Raw genomic sequence first — 27,082 nt, 5'->3', positions numbered from 1 at the left:
GTATGTTGGGATATAGTGACTAAGATTGAGAAGGGAATGTTAGGTTGGTTTGGACACGTAGAGCGGATGAAGGATAATAGGATTGCAAAAGCGGTATATAAAGCGAAAGTTGATGGTAGGGCTGGCAGAGGAAGACCGAGAAGGACTTACGATGACCAAATTGGAGATATCCTTAGAAAAGGTTCAGTACGATCTACTCTGAACCGGCGTGCGTGTATGAAACGATTGATGAATGTGGAGGAAGCAAGAGAAGTGTGTCAGGATCGAAGCAAATGGGATTCCATAGTGTCTGTTTCCATAGTGTTTGCCGTTTCGACTGTTAACACGGAGCGACTGTTGGACTGAATAATAAATAACCACGACCGCCGTGGTCCAGTGGTTAAGCGTTGGACTCACGATCACGGTCCTGGGTTCGATTCCCGATGGGGACATATAACAAAATTACTTTGTGATCCCTAGTTTGGTTAGAACATTACAGGCTGATCACCTGATTGTCCGATAGTAAGATGATCCGTGCTTCGGAAGGCACGTTAAGCCGTTGGTCCCGGTTACTGCTTACTGATGTAAGTAAGTAGTCGTTACATGAGCCATGTCAGGGGCCTTTGGCGGCTCAATTGTAACCCTTAGGGTTGATGAGGTTGGTACTCCACCTCACACGATAAATAGAAGAATAAATAATGATTTCAAAATATTAAATTTCTAAGTTACACGTTTTGGCTTCTAACCGGACGTCAATACAAGAATAGCGATGCTACTAGTTCTGTGAACATTATTTTTCTTTATCAAAATAAATAATTATTGATACACAACGCTATGTGAACGCGAGCCGAATACCCGTTACATTCCGCGGGTTTACTTGTTTAAGAGCTACAATTATGGAGAGATAAATTTAAGAGTTAAAAATATGGGTAGAACATAATTTTAAGAGTGAAAAATATGGACAGAGCATAACTTTAAGAGTGGAAATTATGGAAAGCCAAAATGTGTTTTAATGTTGGTATAGTAAGTAAGTAGATGTTATCAACTCAGAATCATGGTCTGAAATCAAAGTTTTCGTTACGGATCTCACTAACGCTGTATGTACCCACTACAAAAATACGGACAAACAGAAAAAACAAACATTGTATATAGCGATCAATTCACAATGTCAATTTAGTTCAACTCTCAACACTGGAGGGTACACTTGGCATTTCATTACCAATTATTGTCTGAAGTAAATTTCATTTGAGCATTAAGGCCAATTTGTGACCTTGTCTATTGCGTGCTATGGAGTATTAAGTTATGTATTCATTAATAGTGCTATAAAAAGTGCTTTCGATAAATGTTAATTATGTTTGTTCGTGTTATAATATTTGTATTATTTGGTAAGTTATTTGATGATAATTACATACATGATCACGCATATTTCTCATTGGGGTAGGTAGAGACTAAAGAATGAGGATACTCCCAGGCCACGTTCCCCAAAAACAAATGTAGATGGCGCTGTAAAACTTCAAAGTAATAATTACTAATTTTCTCTTTGATCGCGTAAAGAATTATTCAAAAATATATCATCATCATCAGCCCATTAACGTCCCCACTGCTGGGGCACGGGCCTTCCCTATGGATGGATAGGGAGATCGGGCCTTAAACCACCACGCGGGCCCAGTGCGGATTGGTGGTTATTAACGACTGCTAATGCAGCCGGGACCAACGGCTTAACGTGCCTTCCGAAGCACGGAGGAGCTCGAGATGAAAACTTTTCTTTTTGTGGTCACCCATCCTATGACCGGCCTTTGCGAAAGTTGCTTACATTCAAAAATATAATGTAATATAAATGTAATGTAATATAATATAATGCATTATTTACCCCGCGCAAGCGGGGCGCATTCCTGGTGCGCCGCGTACGGGACAGCCCCAACCTTGCTCTCTGTTCGATTGGGGTTGAGAGCCCCTATTTGAGTCGCTGCAGTGGGCTGTACGCACCCAAATGTATTATAAGTTTTTTGATAACATAAACTGCCTATATATGTCCCACTGCTGGGCACAGGCCTCCCCTCAATCAACCGGAGGGTTATTTTTATTTCATACTAACACTAGAAATAAGTCATTTACTACCACAAATGAGTCAATGGTTACTTGGAATAAAGATTTGCTTTATTTATTATAAAAATAAATGTTGCTTGATATTTGGATTACATTATGTATACAATTCTCCACCAACCCGCAGTGGAGCAGCGTGGTGCAGTATGCTCCATACCTCCTCCGATTGATTGAGGGGAGGCCTGTGCCCAGCAGTAGGACGTATATAGGCTGTTTAACATAACATAACAAATACTTTATTGTTTGGCGTAAAGGTCTATGTAACCAGGCCAAAAATAATAAAAAAAAAATACTTTATTGTGGAGAAGAGTGAACTCATGGTTTTTGCGGTAAAGGGTCGCAAGTTAAGTAATGTTCCCCCGGTCTACTTAAATAAGGTTCCCTTAGCTCGGGTGTCGTCCTTTAAGTATCTCGGACACATCGTGAATGAGAAACTGAAGGATGATACCGATATGGAAAGGGAAAGGAGAGCGTTGGCAGTCCGCTGCAACATGTTAGCACGCAGATTTGCACGGTGTAGCGCAGAAGTTAAAATAACATTGTTTAAAGCCTTCTGCCAAGCATTGTACACCTGCAATCTGTGGGTTGATTACACGCGGGGGGCTTACAATGCTCTCCGAGTACAATATAACAATGCCTTCAGGGTGATGTTGGGGCTGCCACGTTTTTGTAGCGCGTCGGGCATGTTTGCGCAAGCTCACACGGATGGCTTTCAAGCAGTCTTGCGCAAGCGTGTCTTCTCACTTATGCATAGAGTGCGTGCCAGCGCTAACACCATCCTGAAGGTAATTAGCGATAAGCCAGATTGTCCGCTTATGGTGCACTGGGTACATGCACATATGCATGTGCCTAGTGCATCAGGCGGGCCTGGCAAATATTTAAATTAAATTTTGTTTTGTCACTACTAACATAGTTTTTTAAGTTTTTGTAATACTAACAAATATGGGCATCTGTCTGAAATAAAATTATTTTATTATTTTTATTTTTATTGCACAAACAGGAAAAAACAAAATACAAAACAAAAGAGAAATAGAATTAGTACAACTGTTTATGTTATGTATGTATACAATTACGTTGCAACTTATATTGCTTCTCTTTATTTTCATCAGAATAGTAATGGGTGGAAGATGTGTTGTGCCTGGGTGTAATAAAAAGGTTCATCATTGATATCCAAAAACAGAGATAAAAGATGCATATGTCTGTCATCCATATGATGCATATGTATCTGTTCTGTGAAGAGCTTACATGGAACAGATTAACGTCGAGTCTTATAGGGAAGTCAAGGAATTGGCCTTTGATAGACTGGAATGGAAAACGCTACACCGACAAGAGCGTGGCTCTTAAATTGATGATGATGTCTGTCGTCCATGAATTTAAAGGTTAAACGAGGGAAAATCTGTACAGCGCCATCTATATTGTCTTTGGGGAACGTAGCCTGTAAAGTTCCACGAGTGTATTATAAGGGTTAGTGGTTTTATTACTTACAGAAAAAAAAGACAAAAGATGCATATTTCAGAAATCCATGAAATTAGAAGGTGAAGGGTGAATATCAAAATGTGTCAAGTTTGGTGGCGACTGTCATATATTTTTTTCGTGAAAAATTGGAGATATTGGGAAAATTGGGAATTGAAAAATTCCTTTTTCACGTCGGAACCGAGGATCCTTTTGGATCTTTTCATGTCGGAACCCAATTTTTCACGAAAAAATAATATGAAATTTCGCCACCGAACTTGAAATTTTGAGATTCACCCTGAAATGTGACTTGACATTTAATGAGACTTACGGTTTGATTTGTCAAAAAAGTTATTGTGACATGGTTTCAAAGTGTATACATATTAGTACTCGTGACCGTACTAGAACCCTGTCGCACTATCAAACTTGACATTTAATGAGACTTACGGTTTAATTTGTCAAAAAAGTTATTGTGACATGGTTTCAAAGTGTATACATATTAGTACTCGTGACCGTACTAGAACCCTGTCGCACTATCAAACTTGACATTGAATGAGACTTACGGTTTCATTTGTCAAAAAAGTTATTGTGACATGGTTTCAAAGTGTATACATACGTACTAGATTTGCCAGGCATTAACTACATGGCCGAACAAATAGGGAGCGTTGGGGACTCTCACCCGTTACAAAATTTAAGATAACATGCTTGCATGCTTGCTTGTATTTCTTCGAGGCAATGACGTCATAAATCAATCAATCAATCAATAATACTTTATTGCACAAGAACATATATAAAGGACATAAACATACGAATAAAACATAAGCACAATAGCCGGCCTTATTGCTAAACAGCAATTTCTGCCAGGCAACCTTAGGGTGAAAGAAGATTATTCATTGGAGCACGGGCTGGTGCAATATACATAATAATGATACCAACATAACAAAAAAAAAATGAATAATAAATGATATATACTTATCTAAAGAAATAATATGTATGCGTATGTTTGTATATATATATATATATATATATATATATATACAAATAGCCTATATAATAATACATATAAGGAGAATAAGAAAACCACTTCCAAGTTATGCCTGCAGGAAAAGCGCCTTCACTCTAAATCATCATCTCATTAAATCATCTTCTTCTTCTTGTCGTTTCGATGGCATTAGATTTCTTCAGCCCAGAATTCCGCCACTCGAACAGCATCTTCGGTGGCACTCATCAGCCCCTCTCGCGTGCAGGTATCAGGGCATGCGGGGCAAGTTATCAGATGAGCCATAGTCTGTGGCGTAACACCACACACGCAGCTCAGATCCGATCCGATGAGAAAACCCCACCTGGACAGGTTATCTTTACTTCGGCCAACCTGTGTGCGGAGACTATTTAAAGATTTCCAGTTCGGCCTGGTCTGTAGCCGAGATCTGTCACCCAAAACACGGTAACGCAGTGTTTGTTGCTCCCTGTATAAGCGCTTGAGTACTCATCGGATAAATCATCTGAAACAGACGTATAAGGCCAATAATGATGATGATGCTTGAAGGTGCGCGGTTGAGTCGTTAAACAGCGCGATCTTCATTTTTATCAGGGAAAGTGGCCTAGAAAGTTCCTTGTTCTTTTAAATACCGTCGCGGGACCACTTTCACTCGTTTTATTCTTATCAAATTCGTCATAATAATAATTGTCTATCTCCGGTTTACACTTGACCTAGCAGTTAGAAGATAATGATGCGTATAAATAGGTACTAAGGAACTCGGTGGCGCAGCGGTAAACGCGCTCGGTCTGCGATTGTTGAAGTTAAGCAACTTTCGCAAAGGCCGGTCACAGGATGGGTGACCACAAAAAGAAAAGTTTTCATCTCGACCTCCTCCGTGCTTCGGAAGGCACGTTAAGCCGATGGTCCCGGCTGCATCAGCAGTCGTTAATAACCACCAATCCGCACTGGGCCCGCGTGGTGGTTTAAGGCCCGATCTCCCTATCCATCCATAGGGAAGGCCCGTGCCCAGCAGTGGGGACGTTAATGGGCTGATGATGATGATGATAAATAGTTACTTAACTATATATGGCTAGTGATGTAGGATAATCGCTGCTGTGTGAGTAGGTCCGAACAGAGCTATAACGGATAAAATAGAAACTAAATCCAAACTCTATGCTGTTCTGGGAGCAAATAAAAAACATAGAACACGTTCAGCTGCTTGTCTTCCCGGGCATGTCGTAAAAACCGACAGAGGGATTGCGTCCTCTAACATGATGGACTAATGTTATGGGCGATATTCTGATCCCTTATCACCATAAGGTTCATCATATCCATCTTAGGACTTCGTATCAACAGTGGCTGCAAGTTGTCTTTGATTACTTGTGGCTCTGCCCACCCCATTTGGGATTACGGGCGTGAGTTTATGTATGTATGTATGTATGTAAATCCAAACTCAGTCACTTTACTTAATCTAGTATTTTGAAAAGCTTTATTTATAAACTTTTTTTTATTATTATTATTGTATATCGTTTCCATATCTCGGGACTATGGAGTCCCGGACTTTTGGAACGCGTGCGTGGGGCCGAAGCCAATACGTAGAGGCCCCTTAAGACAATTTAATCTAAATGTGGTGTGACAGCAACCGGCGATTATTCCTGTATGCACTATGGGATTGCACCCAGAGACAATCCCCTTTCGTGTAGGACTATTGCAGATTATGGGAACAAAGGGAACTGGGCTATTGGGTTGGGGAGTTAGTGGACCGGGATACTGGAGCAATGTTGATAACATGGATTTTTATTCCTTGTATTGTAAGCATGCCTTTCACAGTTTCTCGGAAGGGGAGATACGTTTTTACGTATTTACATTACATAATGCTTTCGTAAATATAGGGTGTTAGTGACATCGTAACGAAAACTTTGAGGGATGGTTCAGACCATGATTCTGAGTTGATATCAAGTAGACTTTTCCGTCGCAAAAGTAGGGAACTGAAATTAATTAAAAAACACTAACTTTTTTATGAATTTTCCGACAGGAAAATCCACTTGATATTAATTCAAAATCATGAGCTGAATCATCCCTCTCAGTATTCGTTACGATGTCACTTACACCCCGTACAACTACGTAAAATAAAGAAAATTTTAGTGTTTTTTTTAATTATTTTCAGTTACATCATACTTTTGCGACGGAAAATTCCACTTACTTAATATCAACTCAGAATCATGGTCGAAATCATCCTCAAAGTTAAAACACATAATAACGGGTTCTTCCGCGTTTAAAATAGCGATATGAGACTCCCTAGAGACCCATATATGGAGTCTCATATCCCTATTTTAAACGCGGTAAGAACCCGTTATTATGTGTTTTAATTATGATAATAACCGCGTAAACTTAAAACAATGTATCCTCAAAGTTTTCGTTACGATGACATGTGACTAACACCCTATATTTCCCAGGTCTGATCTCCTCATCATCATCCAGCAGCTTCCAGACCCTCTTCCCAGAACAGAATCGCCTGTACACATTCAGTATCAAGACAAATGTGACCACTGGGACCTTGGCTCCTATCGAAGATGGGACCTTTTGGGTGATAGAAGGGACCTTGAGCATCCAGGTGTATGATGAGTTTAGCAGAGCAAGGTTGCAGCTGGATAATTTGAAGGTAAGGTGGTTCGGTAACAGCATCACGCCTACATCCTCGAAGGGGTAGGCAGTATTATAATAGTATCACCTACTCCTCGCCAGCTATGTTTTAGTTGCTATGTTTAAGTTACTTCTTCTTCTACTATTAGACTCGCATACACTAAACTCGTAGGAGCTCGGTGGCGCAGCGGTAAACGCGCTCGGTCTGCGATTGTTGAAGTTAAGCAACTTTCGCAAAGGCTGGTCATAGGATGGGTGACCACAAAAAAAAAGTTTTCATCTCGAGCTCCTCCGTGCTTCGGAAGGCACGTTAAGCCGTTGGTCCCGGTTGCATTAGCAGTCGTTAATAACCACCAATCCGCACTGGGCCCGCGTGGTGGTTTAAGGCCCGATCTCCCTATCCATCCATAGGGAAGGCCCGTGCCCCAGCAGTGGGGACGTTAATGGGCTGATGACGATGACACTAAACTCGCATACTCACACATTCATATTCCTACTTAACACACACACCCTTCGTTCTAATACTTAGATGTAAGTTTAATTTTAAGTTTCCTTTGGCAAACTATGCGCCAACATCACATGTACCCATTTTTCTACGGTTTCCCAAGATACAGGCTCCGCCTAGTTTGGGAACCTCTGTTCATTTGGATATATATTTTAATGTAAGTAAGTACCCATCCTCTCCTCCGCGACATCATCCTCTTCACCAACCCGCATTGGAGCAGCGTGGTGGAGTATGCTCCATACCCCCTCCGGTTGATTGAGGGGAGGCCTGTGCCCAGTAGTGGGATGTATATAGGCTGTTTATGTAAGTACCCATCCTATTTTATGTGCCTCATTGTATTGTTGAGATGTGGTGTAAAAGACGATATAGTGACTAGGATTGAGAAGGGAATGTTAGGTTGGTTTGGAAACGTTGAGCGGATGAAGGACAATAGAATTGCAAAAGCTGTATATAAAGCGAAAGTTGATGGTAGGGCTGGCAGAGGAAGACCGAGAAGGACTTACGATGATCAAATTGGAGATGTTCTTAGAAAAGGTTCAATACGATCTACTCTGAACCGGCGTGCGTGTATGAAGCGATTGATGAATGTGAAGGAAGCAAAAGAAGTGGTAATAGGGGGTGAGCCTATTGACATTAATCGGGCACAAATCCTGGAATTCCTGGAATCCTGGAAACGATCCAAACATGGAATTTAAGCTCATAAAATCGAATTCGGTGGTTTAGAGCCCGATTCCAAATTCGTACCTGTGATATGTCCAATTAGCTCGCGATAACAAACACTCCAGAACCCCGATACCGACCCGACGGTCGACGATTTCCCTCATTCAGCGCTTATTGCTGGGACTTAAAAAGGCGAGGAGCGGGTGTATACAGGGTGTTAGTGACATCGTAACGAACACAAAGAGGGATGATTCAGCTCATGGCTCTGAGTTAATATCAAGCGGAATTGATTTTTTTTCTAGTTACTTTCAATTCTATACTTTTGCGATGGAAAATTATATTTGATATTAACTCAAAATAATGAGTTGACTCATCCCTCTCAGTATTCGTTACGATGTCACTTACGTACACCCATATGTATTAATATGGCTACCTGTACGTACTTGTACAGGGTGTAAGTGACTGAATACTGAGGGGGATGATTCTGACCACGATTCTGGGTTAATATCAAGTGGAATTTCATGTCGGAAAATTCATGATAATTCAAGTGGTTTATAATTGTTTTCAGTTCCATAATTTTGTAACGGAAAATTCCGCTTGATATCTACTCGGAATCATGGTCTGAATCATCTCTCTAAGTTTCCGCTAGGATGTCGCTAACACGCTGCATACTATGCACCTCTGTCGAAAGGCCAGATGCTATGTTGTCTGTCACTTTCCAGACCCTAGTCCAAGGCAAGGACAGCAGCTCGACAGACCAGACTACAGAAGCCGTCAAGTACCTGAGCACACCCTGGGAAGTCGGCATATGCTTCACATCCATACATGTTGATGATGAGCCTTTGTGGATCACGAATATCAAAAGAGCTTTGTCTTTCAACTTGCTGGTTGCTGAGCCAAAAGGATCTTTGAGTAATATCGAAGAGGTAACTAAATAGGCTACTTGGCAACCTAGTCAAATGAGATACATTTTACGAACCGTCAAAACGAAAGTTTCCTTTGGAGTTTGTATAGGGCTTGGCTGACTTAGCGACTCAGCAAGGCAAGGTGGATGGCCTAGGGTGACGGTAGAGGGCAAATAGTTATCGTCGCTAAACACATCATCTGAACTCTCCTTCAGTCGTATCGGTTTTCCGTTCCACTGAAGCAAGGAGGGGTAAGACGAGTGTGTGCGCCTGCGTTTTGCGCGAACGTCTGCGCACCTTAATATATCGTGCGTACCTGACCGCTTCCGGAAATACTGTCCTGTGACGTCATCAATAAAAGCGGTCAAAAGTCGTACTCATTGTTACTTAAGTCGTAATTAAATTTCGAAAATAAGTTAAAAAGAAAAATGAGATTGATTTTTGATGATGATTGTCGAATTTGTTTTCGAATTCATGTTTGTATAATAAATGAATATCATGGGCTCAGCGGTGAAGGAAAACATCGTGAGGAAACTCAAATTCCCATGAAATGCATTTTCGGAGGTATGTGACCTAACCTGTATTGGGCTGGTTTTCCTTCGCGGGTTGGAAGGTCAGGCAGGCAGTCGCTTCTGTAAAAAACCGGACCTGTTAAATCGTCAGGTTAGGTAAGCGGACACTGTGAGAAACGGGATAATGCTAGGGGATGATGATTTTTGATTATATACCGTTAGCCTGGCGCCTACTCCTAGATTCGCATTTTATCTTCGACCTACCCTACAGTTAAATAATACGGTTGGATTTTAAAAGTTCATTCGGTTTTACTATATTCTTGTCTTCCAGCCATGCCTCTACGGAAACTGCATGTCAGTATATTCACGAATCGGCATGCGTATACGCAAGTACAGTTCGTCGTGGTCGCGGCGCCAGCGCGTGTCCACATACGAACAGCGGTGCAACCCCTCGCGCCCTGCTGAATGGAGGCGTCCGCCTGTTAGAAACGATAATGTAAGTAAAGTATGTTACTTAGAATTGTCATGAAATGCAGTTGGATCAAAGTTGGATTGCAGTTGGATTACAGTTTGATAACAGTTTGGTTACAGTTGGATTGAGGTTTGGTTGTAGTTTGGTTACAGTTTGGTTACAGTTTGATTACAGTTGGATTGTTTTGATATTGTTTCAGCCGAACTACCTGATAACAGCTGAGAGGGTCTACAACCTAGATGAAGTTATTGGTCTAAAGAAGTTACAGTTGAAGAATGATTTCCAATATCGCACCCGTGATCACATCCTAAAAGTCACTACAGAGTAAGTGCAAAAAAGCTACGTCATGTGTTCAGCGCTCCCCATTTGTCCGGCCAAGTAGTTAATGCCATTATGAGGCAAATATATCACAATAATAATAATAAAAATAAATTAATTAATAAATTAGTTAATTTTAAGTATTGTTAAATTGTATATGTGACAAATTAATAATTATACGTCAAAATAATTATGATAATTAAAACACATAATAACGGGTTCTTACCGCGTTTAAAGTAGGCAAAGAAAGAGGGTAGACAGATATGTCTGCCCGTAGAAAATTATGGATCTACCTACACCACTTCAATCTCATCAGTCATCCCGTGATCATGGCACTTGCAACGGTGTCGAAATATCGGGAGTCTCATATCCCAACTGTAAACGCGGTAAGAACCCGTTGTTATGTGTTTTAATTATGATAATAACCGCGTAAACTTAAAACAATGTGTAAAATAATTATAAGTTAGTTTAAACTCGTAGAGCGGATGAAGGATAATAGGATTACGAAAGTGGTTGGTGGTAGGGCTGGCAGAAGAAGACCTAGAAGGACGTAGGTACGACATCGACCAAATTGGAGATGTCTTTGGAAAAGGTTCAGTACGATCTACTCTGAACCGGCGTGCGTGTATGAAGCGATTGATGAATGTGGAGGAAGCAAGAGAAGTGTGCCAGGATCGAAGCAATTGGAATTTCATAATCTCTGCTTACCCCGGTGAGTGACGAGAGATTGCAGGAGGAGACATAGACAGGGAGAGGCAAAAGGCCTGCGACGAAGTCGTGGCGTGGTGTCCCGCCCCAGAAAGGGGAGAAGGGAAGTCCAGAGGATAGGACAAGAATTTGTAGGGTGTCAAGAACTGCGGGTCCCGAGCAAGTACCACTCGCATCGCCCGTGATTCGGTCCGTATGACCGAAAGGTTGGTAGGACCATGGGAAGGTGGTGGGTTACCCCGGTGAGTAATTGGCGTGAGTTGGAGTTGTTGTTGTTACACATACACTCATACACAAGATCACGCCTAGTTCCCGATGGGGTAGGCAGAGATCTCGGAGTTCCATTTGCTACGATCCTGACAAAGCACTTTCATTCCACTTGCGGCACGATGGGTGGTGATGGAGTCCCGACGTACCGGCAGAGTAGTAGCTGGATAGCGAAGGGAACATTAAACACCAACAGGAATACACAGTTTATTATTTCATCATCATCATCATCAACAGCCTATATACGTCCCACTGCTGGGCACAGGCCTCCCCTCAATCAACCGGAGGGGGTATGGAGCATACTCCACCACGCTGCTCCAATGCGGGTTGTTGGAGGTGTTTTTACGGCTAATAGCCGGGACCAACGGCTTAACGTGCCCTCCGAAGCACGGAATCATCTTACTTTTTCGGACAATCAGGTGATTCAAGCCTGAAGAGTCCTTACCAAACAAAGGACAGTCTCACAAAGTGATTTCGACCATGTCCCCATCGGGAATCGAACCCGGACCTCCAGATCGTGAGCCTAACGCTCTAACCACTAGACCACGGAGGCTGTTATTATTTAGAACTTCACAAATAACGAGACTATCATCATCATCAGCCCATTAACGTCCCCACTACTGGGCACAGGCCTCCCCTTAATCAAACGGAGGGGGTGTGCAGCATACTAAACCACGCTGCTCCACTGCGCGGACCAAAAGCTCAATGTGCCCGAAGCACGGTATTATCTTACTTTTTAGGACAATCAGGTGATTCAAGCCTGCAATGTTCTTACCAAACAAAGGACAGTATCTTTTTTAATAATATTTTTTTTGGAATTTCCAGACTACTCCTCGCAGCGGAGTACTCGTCACCAGTCCAGAGCATCCAGAAGTTGAACCTGACGGAGTCACCGATCCAATACACCTTCCATAACTACAGCAACCCATCAAACGGCATTTGGAACCATACACAGCAAGAACTCAAGAACACCACTTACCAGGTTTGCGAGAGATTATTATCTTCTTCTGTGTGGGTTGCGGTTGTCAGGTGGATAACCAACCTTCTCCCTAGCATTATCCCGTTTCTCACTGGGTCTGCTTACCTAACCTGAAGATCTGACAGGTTCGGTTTTTTACAGACCTTCCAACCCGCGAAGGGAAAACCAACCCAATACAGATTAGGTCACACGAAAATGCATTTCTCGGAAGAGTGGAAAGTTGGATTTCCTCACGATGTTTTCCTTCACCGCTGAGCACGTGATAATCATTTATGATCCAAACATGTTTTGGACATACATGCACACATACATAAACTCACGCCCGTAATCCCAAATGGGGTGGGCAGAGCCACAAGTAATCAAAGACAACTTGCAGCCACTGTTGATACGAAATCCTAAGATGGATATGATGGCTTTTTAGATGAATTTGGAAACTTCGACAATCATTGGTTTAGGCCTATGCTGGATTCGAACCTGCGACTTCAAGGTGAGAGGCAAACATTGTACTAACTGGAGAAGATGCAAAGCTCGCATAAGACATACCATTTCAGTTCGTTTTTAATTTCCAGGGGGGTTAAAAAGGCCACAACGAAGCAATTCATTTAAAAAAGCAATATTGCTATTTGATATTTGTGTGCATTGCGCACTTACTTTTATATGCGTAAATGTCAAATTGCAATATTGCTTTTTAGATGAATTTCTTCGATGTGGCCTTTTTAACCCCCTTGTTGTCTTCTTTATTGAAGTCCCTACTTTAGGCCAAGTAGTTAATGCCATCTGCGGCAAATCTACAATAAGTCACGTCACAAAAAAGACGTCCGTGCTACATACGGTCACGAGCATTAATATATATACACTTTGGTACCATGTTTCAATGTTAAATTTAAATTAACAATATAAATTGTATTAGAAATTTTACATATGTACCTATGAATTTAAACAATCCAACAATATAACAATTGAGCATCTAAAAGCAAACAAATTAAAGTGAAAGTCAACATTTATCAATATTTCGACGAAACATTAAATTAAAAACAACTTAGTCACTAATTAAAATTCAAAAAAAAAATAAATAAACATGTACAAAGTCAATTTAAATTCAAAATTTCTTTTTATAAATTTTAAAAAATACAATAATTTGATGTTACCCAAAGTGTAACTTTAATATCCCTTGTATAATTATGTTAAAATTCGTGCCACATTAACTTTTTTGATAAATTGAACTGTAAGTCTCACTAAGTGTCAAATATGTTAATGCGACAGAGTCCTAAAGTGAGTACATTATATTGCTCATGACTGTACATACATACATAAACTCACGCCTATTTCCCACCGGGGTAAGCAGAGACTATAGAATTCCATTTGCTTCGATTCTGACACACTTTACAGCTTAAATTACTACTAATAGAGCTGTCAATCCGTCCCTTTCCTTTTCGGTGGATAAGAAAATGAAAGATATAACTTAAAAATGAAATTAGATGGTGTTTACAGGAATTAGTACCACTACATAGCTTAAATTACAAACCTTTTATAAAGGACACCACCACCATCGTTGACCGGTCCATACACTCAATTATTATTTGTATTTCTCGTGTATGTTGTTTTTATTATCAAATCAAATCAAATATACTTACTTATTATGGGTTTTGTTTGATTGTAAGTTGTGTGTTACTCCGTGTTTTATATTATATATATTTGTTATTTGTTTTGTATTTGTTACTGTGGTGTCCCTTTATAATAAACATTTATTTCTTTCTTTCTTTTAAATTGTAATATTTTTTTTATTATTTTTTAGATGCTACTGAAGATAGCACGACAAGGAATAGATGCAGACAATATTGTGAGGAATGCATCTTTAATACATAGCTTGGACTTCATTGAACTTTTGAAGTAAGTAATCACATATCTTCTTCTTCTATCGTGTGGGTTGTGAGGTAGATTACCAACCCCCATCAACCCTGGTGTCAGGGTTACTATTGAACTGCCAAAGGGCAATGGCTCATGTAACGACTACTAACTTGCATAAGTAAGTAGTAACCGGGACCAACTGCTTAACGTGCCTTCCGAAGCACGGATCATCTTACTGTCGGACAATCAGGTGATTCAGCCTGCAATGTTCTAGCCAAAGGACATTTATACCAAGTGATTTCAACAATGTACGCTTCAGGAAGGCCAGAGGGAAACCACTTCTATATTTGTCCCATAGAGTAGCATGGAGAGAAATGCTACACCGACAAGAGCGTGGCTCTTAAATTAATGATGACTCTTCGCTCTATTTATTATTTATTTATTTATTTTGTTAAACCGCCTACTGTACTCTTTTATTTCTATATTGTTTTATGTTATGTTATGCTATACTATGCTATGCTATACTTTGTTATGCTATGCTACGCTATGCTATGCTATGCTTTGGTATGCTATGCTATGTTATGTTAAACAAGGATACATAACATTTTTTAACCACAAGACCATTTTCTCACTCGGCGTTTGACCACAAACTCACCTGATAAGTGAGTGGGACTAATATATTTTTTTAACTATTTCCAGCTCCATGTCCCAACTGTACTACGACTCGCTCGCCGAACTGTTCGAAGACGTCCTCGGCACGAGTTATGAGCTGGAAACTTCTAGAAACATCTTCCTTGAGGTTCTACCGTACGTCAGGAATGATGCTGGCGCCAGACTGATAAAGCACTTGGTTGTAGACCAGAAGGTATATCTCTGTTATGTATCCCTTCAATATGACCCCCTCAGACGACGCCCTGAACCGAGGTTCGCACCCAACTGGACACCCTCAGGCCTGTGTCTTAAATTTTGTACCGGGTGAGAGCCCTCAGCGCTCCCCATTTGTCCAGCCAAGTAGTTTATGCCATCTGCGGCAAATCTTCAATAAGTCACGTAAAAAAAAATGTATGTATCCCTCTTTAACATAATATAGCATAGCATACCATAGCATAGCGTAGCATAACAAAGTATAGCATATCATAGCATAACATAACATAAAACAATATAGAAATAAAATAGTACAATGGGCGGCTTTATGCGGCCAATGATGATGATGTAGTCAGATGAGATGAGTGTAGTAATATTATTTGCTATCTAATGGTGGTATTAATAAACTAATCTCAGCTTCGAGAATGCCCTCAAGATCATGTCATTGTGACAGTTCTCATATAAAAACAGCGACTTGCATGATCTTGAGGGCAGTCTCAGCTGAGATTCCTTTATTAAGACCACCTCGAACACTTCATACACAACACCTCGTTTTACACATACACTACACATTGACGTTATCGTACAAGCGCCTCTGTTTATGTGACGTCTGACGCGATACGATTGAAGACTAAAGTAAGACCGAGGGGGTGAGGTAAATCTAGCTCAGCCGCTGGTGCGGAGCAGAGAGTTGCCTTCTAGCATACATTTTTCAATGTCTCTGTAGAATTGTCATAATCGTTTGCAACTCGGCTAAGGCCCCTGGTCTTCTTTCCAGGCAAAAATAGAAGATGCAATGCTGGTGTCTCTGATTCGGAAACTCCCATACAACATCTTGAACTATGACAGGAGTCTTCTTCAAGAACTGGAGATCCTCAGCAAACTTGGACAAGACTTCCCTCAGGAGATCCGGCATGCTGGCATTCTGAGTTTCGCTACCCTAGTCAATAAAGCTATGGAGACTTCCTTCGACCAGCAATATTTTGACGATATTTATGACAAATATCTGAGGATGTATAACTGTAAGTATTTTATTCTCTCGTGTGGGTGGAGCAGCGTGGTGGAGTATGCTTCATACCCTCTTAGGCCTTTGTCCAGCAGTGGGACGTATTGAGCATACTCCACCACGCTGCTCCACTGCGGGTTGGTGGAGGTGTTTTACACTAATCTTCTTGTGTCGTGTGGGTTGTGAGATGAATTCCCAACCTCATCAACCCTGGTGTCAAGGTTACTATTGAGCCGCCAAAGGCCCATGATATGGCTAATGTAATGACTACTCACATAAGTAAGTAGTAACCGGGACCAACGGCTTAACATGCCTTCCGAAGCACGGATCGTCTTACTTTCGGATAATCAGCTCATCAACCTGTAATGTCCTAACCAAACTAGGGATCACAGTGATTTCTGTGATGTCCCCACTGGGATTCGAAGGGTTTTTGTTTAAGTTGACAAGAGTTGTATGGTTGGCAACCCTGCGTAAGGGTAAAGCTATGGTTTCAGATTGCCCGCAATACTTGGATCGTCTAGTTTGGCTCCAAGGTTTGACCAACATTGGCAAGAATGGAGTGAACTACCTGGATGAGATCTACACAGACACGAAAAAGGACAGACACGAGCGGCTCTGGGCGGCTTTGGCCAGCCTTAGCATTTGGAAAGGCGCTGTGAGTATATTTCCTACGTGGTTCTTCATTTGTCCGACCAAACGACATGTAACCAGGACGTCTTAAGTGCAACCAGTTACTTATTGGTACTTATAGCACAGGTTGTACCTATAGTAAGTGCCAGCAGTGCTTTAAATTTATCTTTGGTCGTCAACTTATGTTCCTTCTCTTTCAGAATCCAGAAAACACTCTTCCAATCCTAATGAACGAGACAGAACACATACAGCTTCGAATTCTAGCTTTACATACGATATTGAGTTCACCGCTCGGCGCCAGAGATTTCTTCAACGTCCACAATTATGTCAAGGATTCTGACAATGCGCAGCTGAAGAGGTTTTGGTATACCACGATCAGGAGTCTGAAGAATAACAAGTATTATAATCGATACGAGTCTGTGTGAGTATCTACGCAACGTAAACAGCCTATATACGTCCCACTGCTGGGCACAGGCCCCCCTCAATCAACCGGAGGGGGTTACGGCCTCCGTGACGGTCGTTGAGCGTTGGGCTCACGATCCGGAATCCTGGGTTCAAATTCCGGTGGGGATATATCACAGAAATCACTTTGTGATCCCTTGTTTGGTTAGGACATTACAAGCTGATCACCTGATTCTCCGAAAGTAAGATGATCCGTGTTTCGGCAGGCACGTTAAGCCGTTGGTCTCGGTTACTACTTACTGATGTATGTATGTACTTGTTACATGAGTCATGTCAGAGGCCTATGGCGGCTCAATACGAGTAGTAACCCTGACATCAGCGCTGCACCACTGCGGGCTAGTGGAGGTGTTTTTTTATGGCTAATAGCCGGGACCAACGTGGCCGCTTACTCGTGGCTTTACCAACGTGGTCTCGTGAGGAGGCTCGGTGTCGCTCAGAGGGCAATGGAGAGAGCTATACTCAGTATTTCCCTGCTCGATCGAATCAGAAATGAGGAGATCCGCAGGTGAACTAAAGAATTGCAAAGCTGAAGTGGCAGTGGGCAGGACACATAACGAGGAGAACTGATGCCCGCTGGGGCGGAAAGGTTCTAGAATGGCGACCACGTGTCGGCCGACGCTCAGTGGGTAGGCCCGCTACAAGGTGGACCGACGATCTGGTGAAGGTCGCGGGAAGCCGCTGGATGCGGGCAGCGCAAGACCGGTCGTCTTACTCATCTTACTTTTTCAGACAATCAGGTGATTCAAGCCTGAAATGTCTTTACCATACAAAGGACAGTCGAGAATTGAACCCGGACATCCAGATCGCTGAAGGCTTCTCAGTAGGGGACGAACCTCGTCCTCTGAGAGGATTAACTTATTCACTTGTTTATTTGTAAAACGAGGTTTTAATAATAAGTACTTTTCTCTCATTATTTCTCAATTATATTTCAGATCTCGCTACATTCCATTCTTCGCAGCTCAGCTCCCCAACCCAGGGTTGAAGGACTGGGCTACCAACAACTACATCATCAGCCAGGAGCCCACATTTGACCAGCAAGGTATTTTAACATATTAACAAGACATACAGCCTATAGCCGGGACCGGGACCAACGGCTTTACGTGCCCTTCGAAGCACGGAAAAACACCTCCGACAACCCGCAGTGAAGCAGCGTGGTGGAGTATGCTACCCCCTCCGGTTGATAGAGGGGAGGCCTGTGACTAGCAGCTGGATGTACGGTCGCGAGTACTAATATGTATACACTTTGAAACCATATATCATCATCAGCCCATTAACGTCCCCACTGCTGGGGCACGGGCCTTCCCTATGGATGGATAGGGAGATCGGGACTTAAACCATCACGCGGGCCCAGTGCGGATTGATGGTTATTAACGACTGCTAATGCACCCGGGACCAACAGCTTAACGTGCCATCCGAAGCACGGAGGAGCTCGAGATGAAAACTTTTTTTTTGTGGTCACCCATCCTATGACCGGCCTTTGCGAAAGTTGCTTAACTTCAACAATCGCAGACCGAGCGCGTTTACCGCTGCGCCACCGAGCTCCTCGGAAACCATATAATGTAAATAAATTGTAAATAGATTGTAAATAGATGTCACATTAACATTTTTGACAAATTAAACCGTAAGTCTCAGTAATTGTCAAATATGATAGTGCGACAGGGTCCTAAAGTGGGTACATGATATTGCTCATGACTGTATATAAGCCTATATAAACAGCCGTTTATATTTTTATGTTACGTAACGTAAGCTGACGGTTATATCCCAATTGGGGTAGGCAGAGGTACACCCATGCCAAGGTGAACTAAATACCCACACATCATCATCATCATCATCATCATCGCGTCCAAGCCGTGTCCGGCGACGGTGACTCCTAAATGTCTATCCCAGGTCGTTTTTATGATAGGCTCTAATGTGGCTAGCAAAACCGAACTTCGATTTGAAGGTTCGGCCACATGGCGCACAGAATAACTGGCCAGCAGAATTAAACGTATAGTTGTAGGAGGGCTTCTGTCGAGTCTTCTTCTTCTTCCCACACATCACCGAGCTTTCTTTCCGAGACCAACGTGTTAGGTGGTGAGCCGTATCGCCGTCTATAATGGTCGAGCCAACGGTGTGAGAGTGTGCGTGCGTGCGTTGTGTGTGCGTGCGTGCATGCGTTGTGTGTACGTGCGTGCGTGCGTGTGTGCGTACGTGCGTGCGTGTGTGCGTGTGTGCGTGTTTGTGTGCGTGTGTGTGTGCGTGTGCCTGTGCGTGTGAGTGTGCGTGTGTGTGTCGTAATAATGTAGAATCTGCGACGCTATTTTTTTTCGGTTTGTTTTTAAGGCCCAACATTACAAGTCCTCACGGTTGGTGGAGCGTGGAGTGGACTTCCAGAGCTCGTCATGGTGGAGTTCTCCACTGGTGGAGAATTGGCTTACAATGGCGCCGTAAGTATACTATGTTTCTGTATTTTATGTTACAAAAACGTAAATAATCGTGAACATTTTTTTTTCATATGTAGAGAGTAAACCTGAAGAAAATAGGAAGGGTTTAAGTATAATATTTTTTATTGTTTGTAGGTTCTCTAGACCTTCATGTAGTGACAAAACGGTGTAGAGCTCATTTAGCTTAGTTTATCTACGATCAAAATAAAATATTTTGGTGTAGCTACACTTACGCCATCTATTGGCGCAGAAAATTACCTACATAGCGAGGGTCCCAACAACACCCTTAATCTATTTCAAATGTTTCAGATATACATCGTAGCAGAGGGAGTAACCTCAAATATATTCAAGAGGTTCCAGACGTTCAATGCTTCGGAGAACTTTACTGAAGAGCTTGTTAACATCTTGAAGGACCTCAAGGTTGAAATTGTTGACCATGAAAAGGTTAGTTAAGTCTTTATTACACTATTTAATCTATCAAGTCCGATGCGCCGGTATCGGTCAGTACATCGGGTCAGAATGGTCGGTCGCTCGGCGTCTCTCGATGTATTTTAAGTTGAAATAGTAGTCAATCATTGCTTCTCTATCAACATTTAAACCCACTCACACCCTCACACACACACACACACACACACACACACACACACTCACATGTAACTAAAATATAAACCTACCCACATCAAAAATTATAACTTGTTTATAATTTAAACACTAACGTACATTAATTAACTTAAATTTTGTGCGTCGCTGGTATTGAATATGAGTAAAAAACACATGCTTGTTATTTAGAAATGGACTGTATTTAATAAAAATTTACAAAAGGTGGAAAAATGCAACACCCATCGCCATGATGGTCAAAGGGTAGAAGAAAGAATAGAATGCGGTGTTGCCATAATATAAAATAAATTTTAGTGTGTACTAATTTTCTAAACTGAATGTTATCTAAATAAAATTAAGAGGCTCAATTATCTGTAAAACTGTAGGTACCTAGCCTTAAGGGAAACTGCGGGTCATTCCCAACAAAAGTATCTGATTACTTACCGGGGAAACCTGTCCAATAATTGTAACTGATTTACATTTTTATTTTTATTTAAAGGTAAAAAGTTAAGCATCTTTCGCAAAGGCCGGTCATAGGATGGGTGACCACAAAAAAAAAGTTTTCATCTCGAGCTCCTCCGTGCTTCGGAAGGCACGTTAAGCCGTTGGTCCCGGTTGCATTAGCAGTCATTAATAACCACCAATCCGCACTGGGCCCGCGTGGTGGTTTAAGGCCCGATCTCCCCATCCATCCATAGGGAAGGCCCGTGCCCCAGCAGTGGGGACGTTAATGGGCTGATGATGATGAAAGGTGAACAACCATTTTGACATCAGGCAGTGTAACAGGTGTGTGTGTGTGTCAGGGTGTGTGTGTGTGTGTGTGTGTAGTGTTGTGTGTGTATACATATTTTAAGTTGAAACAGTGATTGACGATGGTTTTCTTATTAGTAAGAAAGCCATCATCGGGCAGTGTAAGTAATGTACAAAAAAAGCGGCCAAGTGCAAGTCGGACTCGCCCATGAAGGGTTCCGTAACAGCAAGTAACATAATATTATAAAAGTAAATTACGGTTTACGATTTATGATGTATTAAAAAAAAAACTTTATCAAGTTTCAACAGTATAGCTATTATAGTTTCGGAGAAAAGTGGCTGTGACATACGGACGGACGGACAGACATGACGAATCTATAAGGGTTCCGTTTTTTGCCATTGGGCTACGGAACCCTAATAAAAGAGCAAAAGTAAGCTATTATGTACAATAGACTATTGTTAATACTTTCAGGTGCATATCGATATAGTGGTGAAAGTATACGACAAAACTATATACGCGACACACATCGACCAAACACGGTTCGACGGTTGGAATACTGAAAATTGTAAGTAGAAATATTATACATAACTCATATATAAAAACCCCATAAAGCCTATGTTATTTCCGACGACCCGATTACTCTAGCCATAAAGACGGCCAATCAGCTCGCGACACCAAACACTTCAGGACCCCGATACCGACCCCGCCGGCGTGGTCGACGATTTCCCTCAATCAGCGCTTATCGCTATCGACCCACTAGGTACGATTATTTCTTTTAATTATTTTTCCTCTCAGACGACGCCCTGAGCCGAGATTCGCGCCCAACTGGGCACCCTCAGGCCTGTTGTCTTAAACGTTGTACCGGGTGAGAGCCTTCAGCGCTCCCCATTTGTCCGGCCAAGTAGTTAATGCCATCTGCGGCAAAAAAAAACAAAAAAAAAATAGAGCTTGACGCCAGGCGCGATGAATTGAAAGCCCGACCGCCTACGGCGATCAATTATACATATTTAAATGGCGTGCTCATATGCCCACTATGTGAGGGGAGCGCTGAAGCTCCCCATTAGTCCGGCCAAGTAGTTAATGCCATCTGCGGCAAATCTACAATAAGTCACGTAAAAAAAAAACCTGTTTTTGGGGTAAGCAGAGACTACTTATTCAATTTGCTTCGATCCTGACTCACTTCTCATGCTTCTGATGAATGTGGATTCATCAATCGTTTCATACACGCATGCCGGTTCAGAGTAGATCGTACTGAACCTTTATCATAATCATGTCATTTATTGCAATACAATACAAAAACTCTTTATTATATTACTCTTTACTCTTTTTTATTGTATTTATGAGAGCACGCAGCCACCAGCTGTTGGCTGTGCCGCGTGCACGCACTGTGTCTCACGCGAATTCACCTCCCATGCGTGCTTTGCGTCTCCTCTCCGCAATGTTGGAATCGACACCACATTGTGATGTGTTCGCTGACAGATGGTGGAGTGTATGGAGAGAGTGTTTGGCTTTTTGCGAGAAGATTTTTTAATGATTTACTTACTGTTTTGTTTTTTTTTCCCATTATTATTATTATTATTATTATTTGTGTGATAGTTTACCTTTTAATTTTGAAATTGTATTTTTTTTTTTTTATGGTTTTCATGTTCATAGTCTTATTTTCCTTTTTGTTTATTTTTTCATTCATTGTTTATTTTGTGTTATATTAGTTTTTATATTGTCTTTTTTTCTCGTCATACAGCGCATTGGATTACACTGTAATGTTGTATGTACCTTTATAAATAAATGTATAAATTATTTAGAAGGTAACTCAGAATCATGGTCTGAATCATCCCCTTGAGTATTCGTTACGATGTCACTAATACCCTGTATATTTTATTGAGGAACGTAGCTTTGACTGTGCTTGTGCCTTTTTGTTCTACTTATAGTGAGGAAGTCCACTGAAGAGTTCGTCCGTTTCGGCAGCCATATCAACCAGCAGATGGTCTACTACCCCACACAGATGGTGAAGGACTTTCCCACTGAAATAGGTCAGTGTATTCAAGTAATTATTTCCCTTATTAACATCACAAATACTTTATTGCACACACAGGATATGACAGAAATTTAAAACAAAAGAGAAACACATAAGTTTTACCATAAGATATGATTCTCGCGCACACACACACACACACACGCACGCACACACGCACCACGCACGCACGCACGCGCGCACGCACGCACGCACGCTCGCACGCATACGCACACGCACACGCACACGCACACGCACACGCACACGCACACGCACACGCACACGCACACGCACACGCACACGCACACGCACACGCACACGCACACGCACACGCACACGCACACGCACACGCACACGCACACGCACACGCACACGCACACGCACACGCACACGCACACGCACACGCACACGCACACGCACACGCACACGCACACGCACACGCACACGCACACGCACACGCACACGCACACGCACACGCACACGCACACGCACACGCACACGCACACTCACACGCACACGCACACGCTCACGCACACGCACACGCACACGCACACGCACACGCACACGCACACGCACCCAGGTGCACGGCTCATTTGGTATCGTCTATTGTAGTTTATTTTCTCTAAGACTTTTTTTCTTTTTGTTTCCCAATTTGAAATAAATAAATAGACTTGATTACATTAATGTAACAGGCACTCCAGTAAGGCTGCTATCAACTATAGTGTCCTTCACGTCGTTGAGAGGGAACCTGACAGCACCTTCGACTGAGGACCTTACCTGGAGGAACGACCTTCACATAAGGTAAAATCTTCAACATACTTCTTTAGATAATTCAAATAAGTCATCTCCGCTTTCTTCTTTTATTGACGTGACTTATTGTAGATTTGCCGCAGGCATTAACTACTTGGCCGGACAAATGAGCACTATCACCCGGTACAGCTCTCCTTTTCCGGGTATAAGAAAATGACAGGTATACTTTAATATAGGACAGAAGAGGCAAGACGATTGGACACCTAATAAGACACGACGAATTTATTAAAAACATCATAGAAGGAAAGCTAGAAGGAAAGAGAGGAAGGGGAAGACCAAGAAGAGCTTACTTGGAACAGATTAAAGAAAAGGTTAACGTCGTGTCTTATAGGGAAGTCAAGGAATGTGACTTTGATAGACTGGAATAGAAAATGCTACACCGACAAGAGCGTGACTCTTAAATTGATTAAAAAAAAATCAAATTCAAAAATATTTATTTTTCAAAATTTGCTTACAAAGTTAGCGCTTTTTGAACGTCAAAAAATTAAATTACATATTATGTAACTAGCTGTAAAACTACTACCACATAGGAATCTGTAACGCTAATGGGAAAGACGTGGCCAGAATACCTCCCAGCACAGGGCCCTAGTCCTACTGTTTCATGTTTTCCTTTCTTTTCTTTTTTTTAATCCAGTTTGTATTACATAATTTATAGGTTTAAATACAATGGTATTCCAATTACAGGCGGTGGAAGGAAAGTGAAAAACAAAGAGTTTATGTGACTTTATCACTGAAACAGATGATGATGACTTTGATGATGATGATGACTTTAATATAAAATAAGATGGTGTGTACTGGAACCAGCGCCTTATTGTCTTCCAGATACCAGGGTACAGCGGTGACTGCACTGTCGACTGACGGTCCTCTCCATCCATCAGCACACACTGTCCGGATCCAGCAGTCGATGGTCATCCACCTGCCTATTAAGTTTGATGTCAGACTACCGCCCGTGGAAAGGGCTTTGGAGTAAGTATGGCTTGGTTCCTACTCAGGACATTTCGTACAAAACACCTCGTTTTACACAGACACTACACATTGACGTTATCGTACACGCGCATCTGTGTGTGTGAAATTCATACCTATTTAAATAAACATGTTGGCGGCCTAACCTACTGTTACACTATGGCATCCAAGTTAAATGTGATTGTTGGGGTCTGCGGTTGGTCGTATTCAAAGACTTAGTTGAAAGTTATAGCAAAAATATTTATTTTCTTGCACACGACATACACATTATATCTTGATGGCGTTGAAGGAGGAAGAGAGAGAGCGATTTTAAAGTTGCCACAATAATAAAAAAAAAATATTTTATTGTTGGTGTTGCCAACAGTGATAAACCTAAAAGAATAGAGCAAACATCATTAGGCTTAACAAGCATTATGCTAAGTAAAACAGTATGACAAGTAACCATTAACAAGCCAAAAGACTGAAAAAGTATGCCTAACCGGTTATGCCTAATTAAAATAGTACAAACAACATTATGAAATGATCAATACTAAGATCTGGCCACGACATATATAAATATAATTATTATACTGAGCTTACGTTGTTACAGATTGAAATGGACGAACCCAGTACAAAGCGGCGGCATAGCGATGCACTCCAGAACTCAAATTGAGACCAGCTCGAGGAGCGGAAAGGAAATCTACACTGTGACCACTCGCAACAAACGACAAGTTAGTATTCTACACGATCCCCACGATCACGATCCCCACGATCACGATCCCCACAATCACGATCCCCACGATCACGATCCCCACGATCACGATCCCCACGATCACGATCCCCACGATCACGATCCCCACGATCACGATCCCCACGATCACGATCCCCACGATCACGATCCCCACGATCACGATCCCCAAGATCACGATCCCCACGATCACGATCCCCACGATCACGATCCCCACGATCACGATCCCCACGATCACGATCCCCACGATCACGATCCCCACGATCACGATCCCCACTATCACGATCCCCACGATCACGATCCGGAGGTCCCGGGTTCGAATCCCGGTGGGGACATATCACAAAAATCACTTTGTGATCTCTAGTTTGGTTAGGACATGACAGGCTGATCACCTGATTGTCCAAAAAGTAAGATGATCCGTGCTTCGGAAGGCACGCTAAGCCGTTGGTCCCGGTTACTACTTACTTATTATGTTTGTGTATCAACTCTGGTGTCAGGGTTACTATTGAGCCGCCAAAGGCACATGTAACGACTACTTACTTACATCCGTAGGTAGTAACCGGGACCAACAGCTTAACGTGCCTTCCGAAGCACGGATCATCTTACTTTCGGACATTAGGTGATTAGCGTGTAATGTCCTTACCAAACCAGGGCTCACGAAGTGACTTTTGTGTATGTCGCTACCAGTATTCGAACCCGGGACCTCCGGATCGTGAGCCCAACGCTTAACTACTGCCTCACAGTGAGAGTGATTTGTTTTTTGTGTTGTTTGGCCAGATTTATCGTGTTCAGTTATATGTTCAGTTCTTTAGTTCGGGAGAATAAATGAAAGCACTCTTCCTGATATCAGTTCACTATATTGAGTTAGGTAGCGCGCGTATTATATACAGTACATATTACCGGAGCGGCGGTCACGCTAAGACTGCCGACCCGTTAAGACATCGGATTACAGATACGCGATTAATATGCTATACTTATATAATATTTACTATATCGCTACACCATCCCCCCCTTAAAAATAAACTTAATAAAATTCACAATCTGACCCATAATTATTTCCTTAATCAAAACGTAATTTTGTCAATTTATATGATTGATCATTATTTAATTTCGTTATACAGTACGATGTCAGGAAAAAAAAATATCTATCTTACTTAGTAATTATGTTTTTGATACACTTAACACTAATTAAACCGGATCACTATTTGTTAAGTGCCAATGTCAAACAGATGTTTTTGTAACAATACACGGGATGGTAGCTAGATAACACTCGAACGTTAACCTAACGAATTAACCCATGTTTATTAAAAAAAATGGTGTTTTACAGAAAGAGCACGGAGTTTTCTTCGACTGCGAGAATCCGATGACGAAATCTGAAATATCTCAACATTTGACATCGAGAAACTACAAGTAAGTAGTTAATATTAATGTTAAGTATGTAGTGTAGAAATAAAAAGCTGGTGTAAATTATAAATGGACTGTATTTTAAAATTAAGTTTAACAAATTA

At 41.8% G+C, this 27,082-nt stretch overlaps 1 protein-coding gene across 1 annotated transcript in view; it reads left to right on the top strand.

Annotated features, from left to right (window-relative positions):
• The first annotated feature begins 1,156 nt into the window (after positions 1-1,156).
• The window catches only part of LOC126378811 (uncharacterized), a 44,285-nt gene continuing 18,359 nt past the window's right edge, over positions 1,157-27,082 (top strand). The window contains exons 1-20 of the mRNA XM_050027221.1: positions 1,157-1,364; positions 6,970-7,175; positions 9,044-9,247; positions 10,070-10,234; positions 10,410-10,534; positions 12,329-12,485; positions 14,278-14,372; positions 15,030-15,195; positions 15,973-16,216; positions 16,695-16,855; positions 17,031-17,251; positions 18,225-18,331; positions 19,615-19,718; positions 20,025-20,159; positions 21,535-21,628; positions 22,992-23,093; positions 23,767-23,875; positions 24,707-24,850; positions 25,437-25,557; positions 26,902-26,984. Coding sequence (XP_049883178.1) covers positions 1,322-1,364; positions 6,970-7,175; positions 9,044-9,247; positions 10,070-10,234; positions 10,410-10,534; positions 12,329-12,485; positions 14,278-14,372; positions 15,030-15,195; positions 15,973-16,216; positions 16,695-16,855; positions 17,031-17,251; positions 18,225-18,331; positions 19,615-19,718; positions 20,025-20,159; positions 21,535-21,628; positions 22,992-23,093; positions 23,767-23,875; positions 24,707-24,850; positions 25,437-25,557; positions 26,902-26,984 — 2,786 coding nt within the window. The 5' untranslated portion in view covers positions 1,157-1,321. The remainder of the gene's footprint in view (positions 1,365-6,969; positions 7,176-9,043; positions 9,248-10,069; positions 10,235-10,409; positions 10,535-12,328; positions 12,486-14,277; positions 14,373-15,029; positions 15,196-15,972; positions 16,217-16,694; positions 16,856-17,030; positions 17,252-18,224; positions 18,332-19,614; positions 19,719-20,024; positions 20,160-21,534; positions 21,629-22,991; positions 23,094-23,766; positions 23,876-24,706; positions 24,851-25,436; positions 25,558-26,901; positions 26,985-27,082) is intronic.

This window comes from Pectinophora gossypiella, chromosome 27 (assembly GCF_024362695.1).
Source record: "Pectinophora gossypiella chromosome 27, ilPecGoss1.1, whole genome shotgun sequence".
Classification (NCBI taxonomy): domain Eukaryota; kingdom Metazoa; phylum Arthropoda; class Insecta; order Lepidoptera; family Gelechiidae; genus Pectinophora; species Pectinophora gossypiella.
Note: the sequence above shows the minus strand (reverse complement) of the source record. Positions and strands in the feature narration are given on the sequence as shown.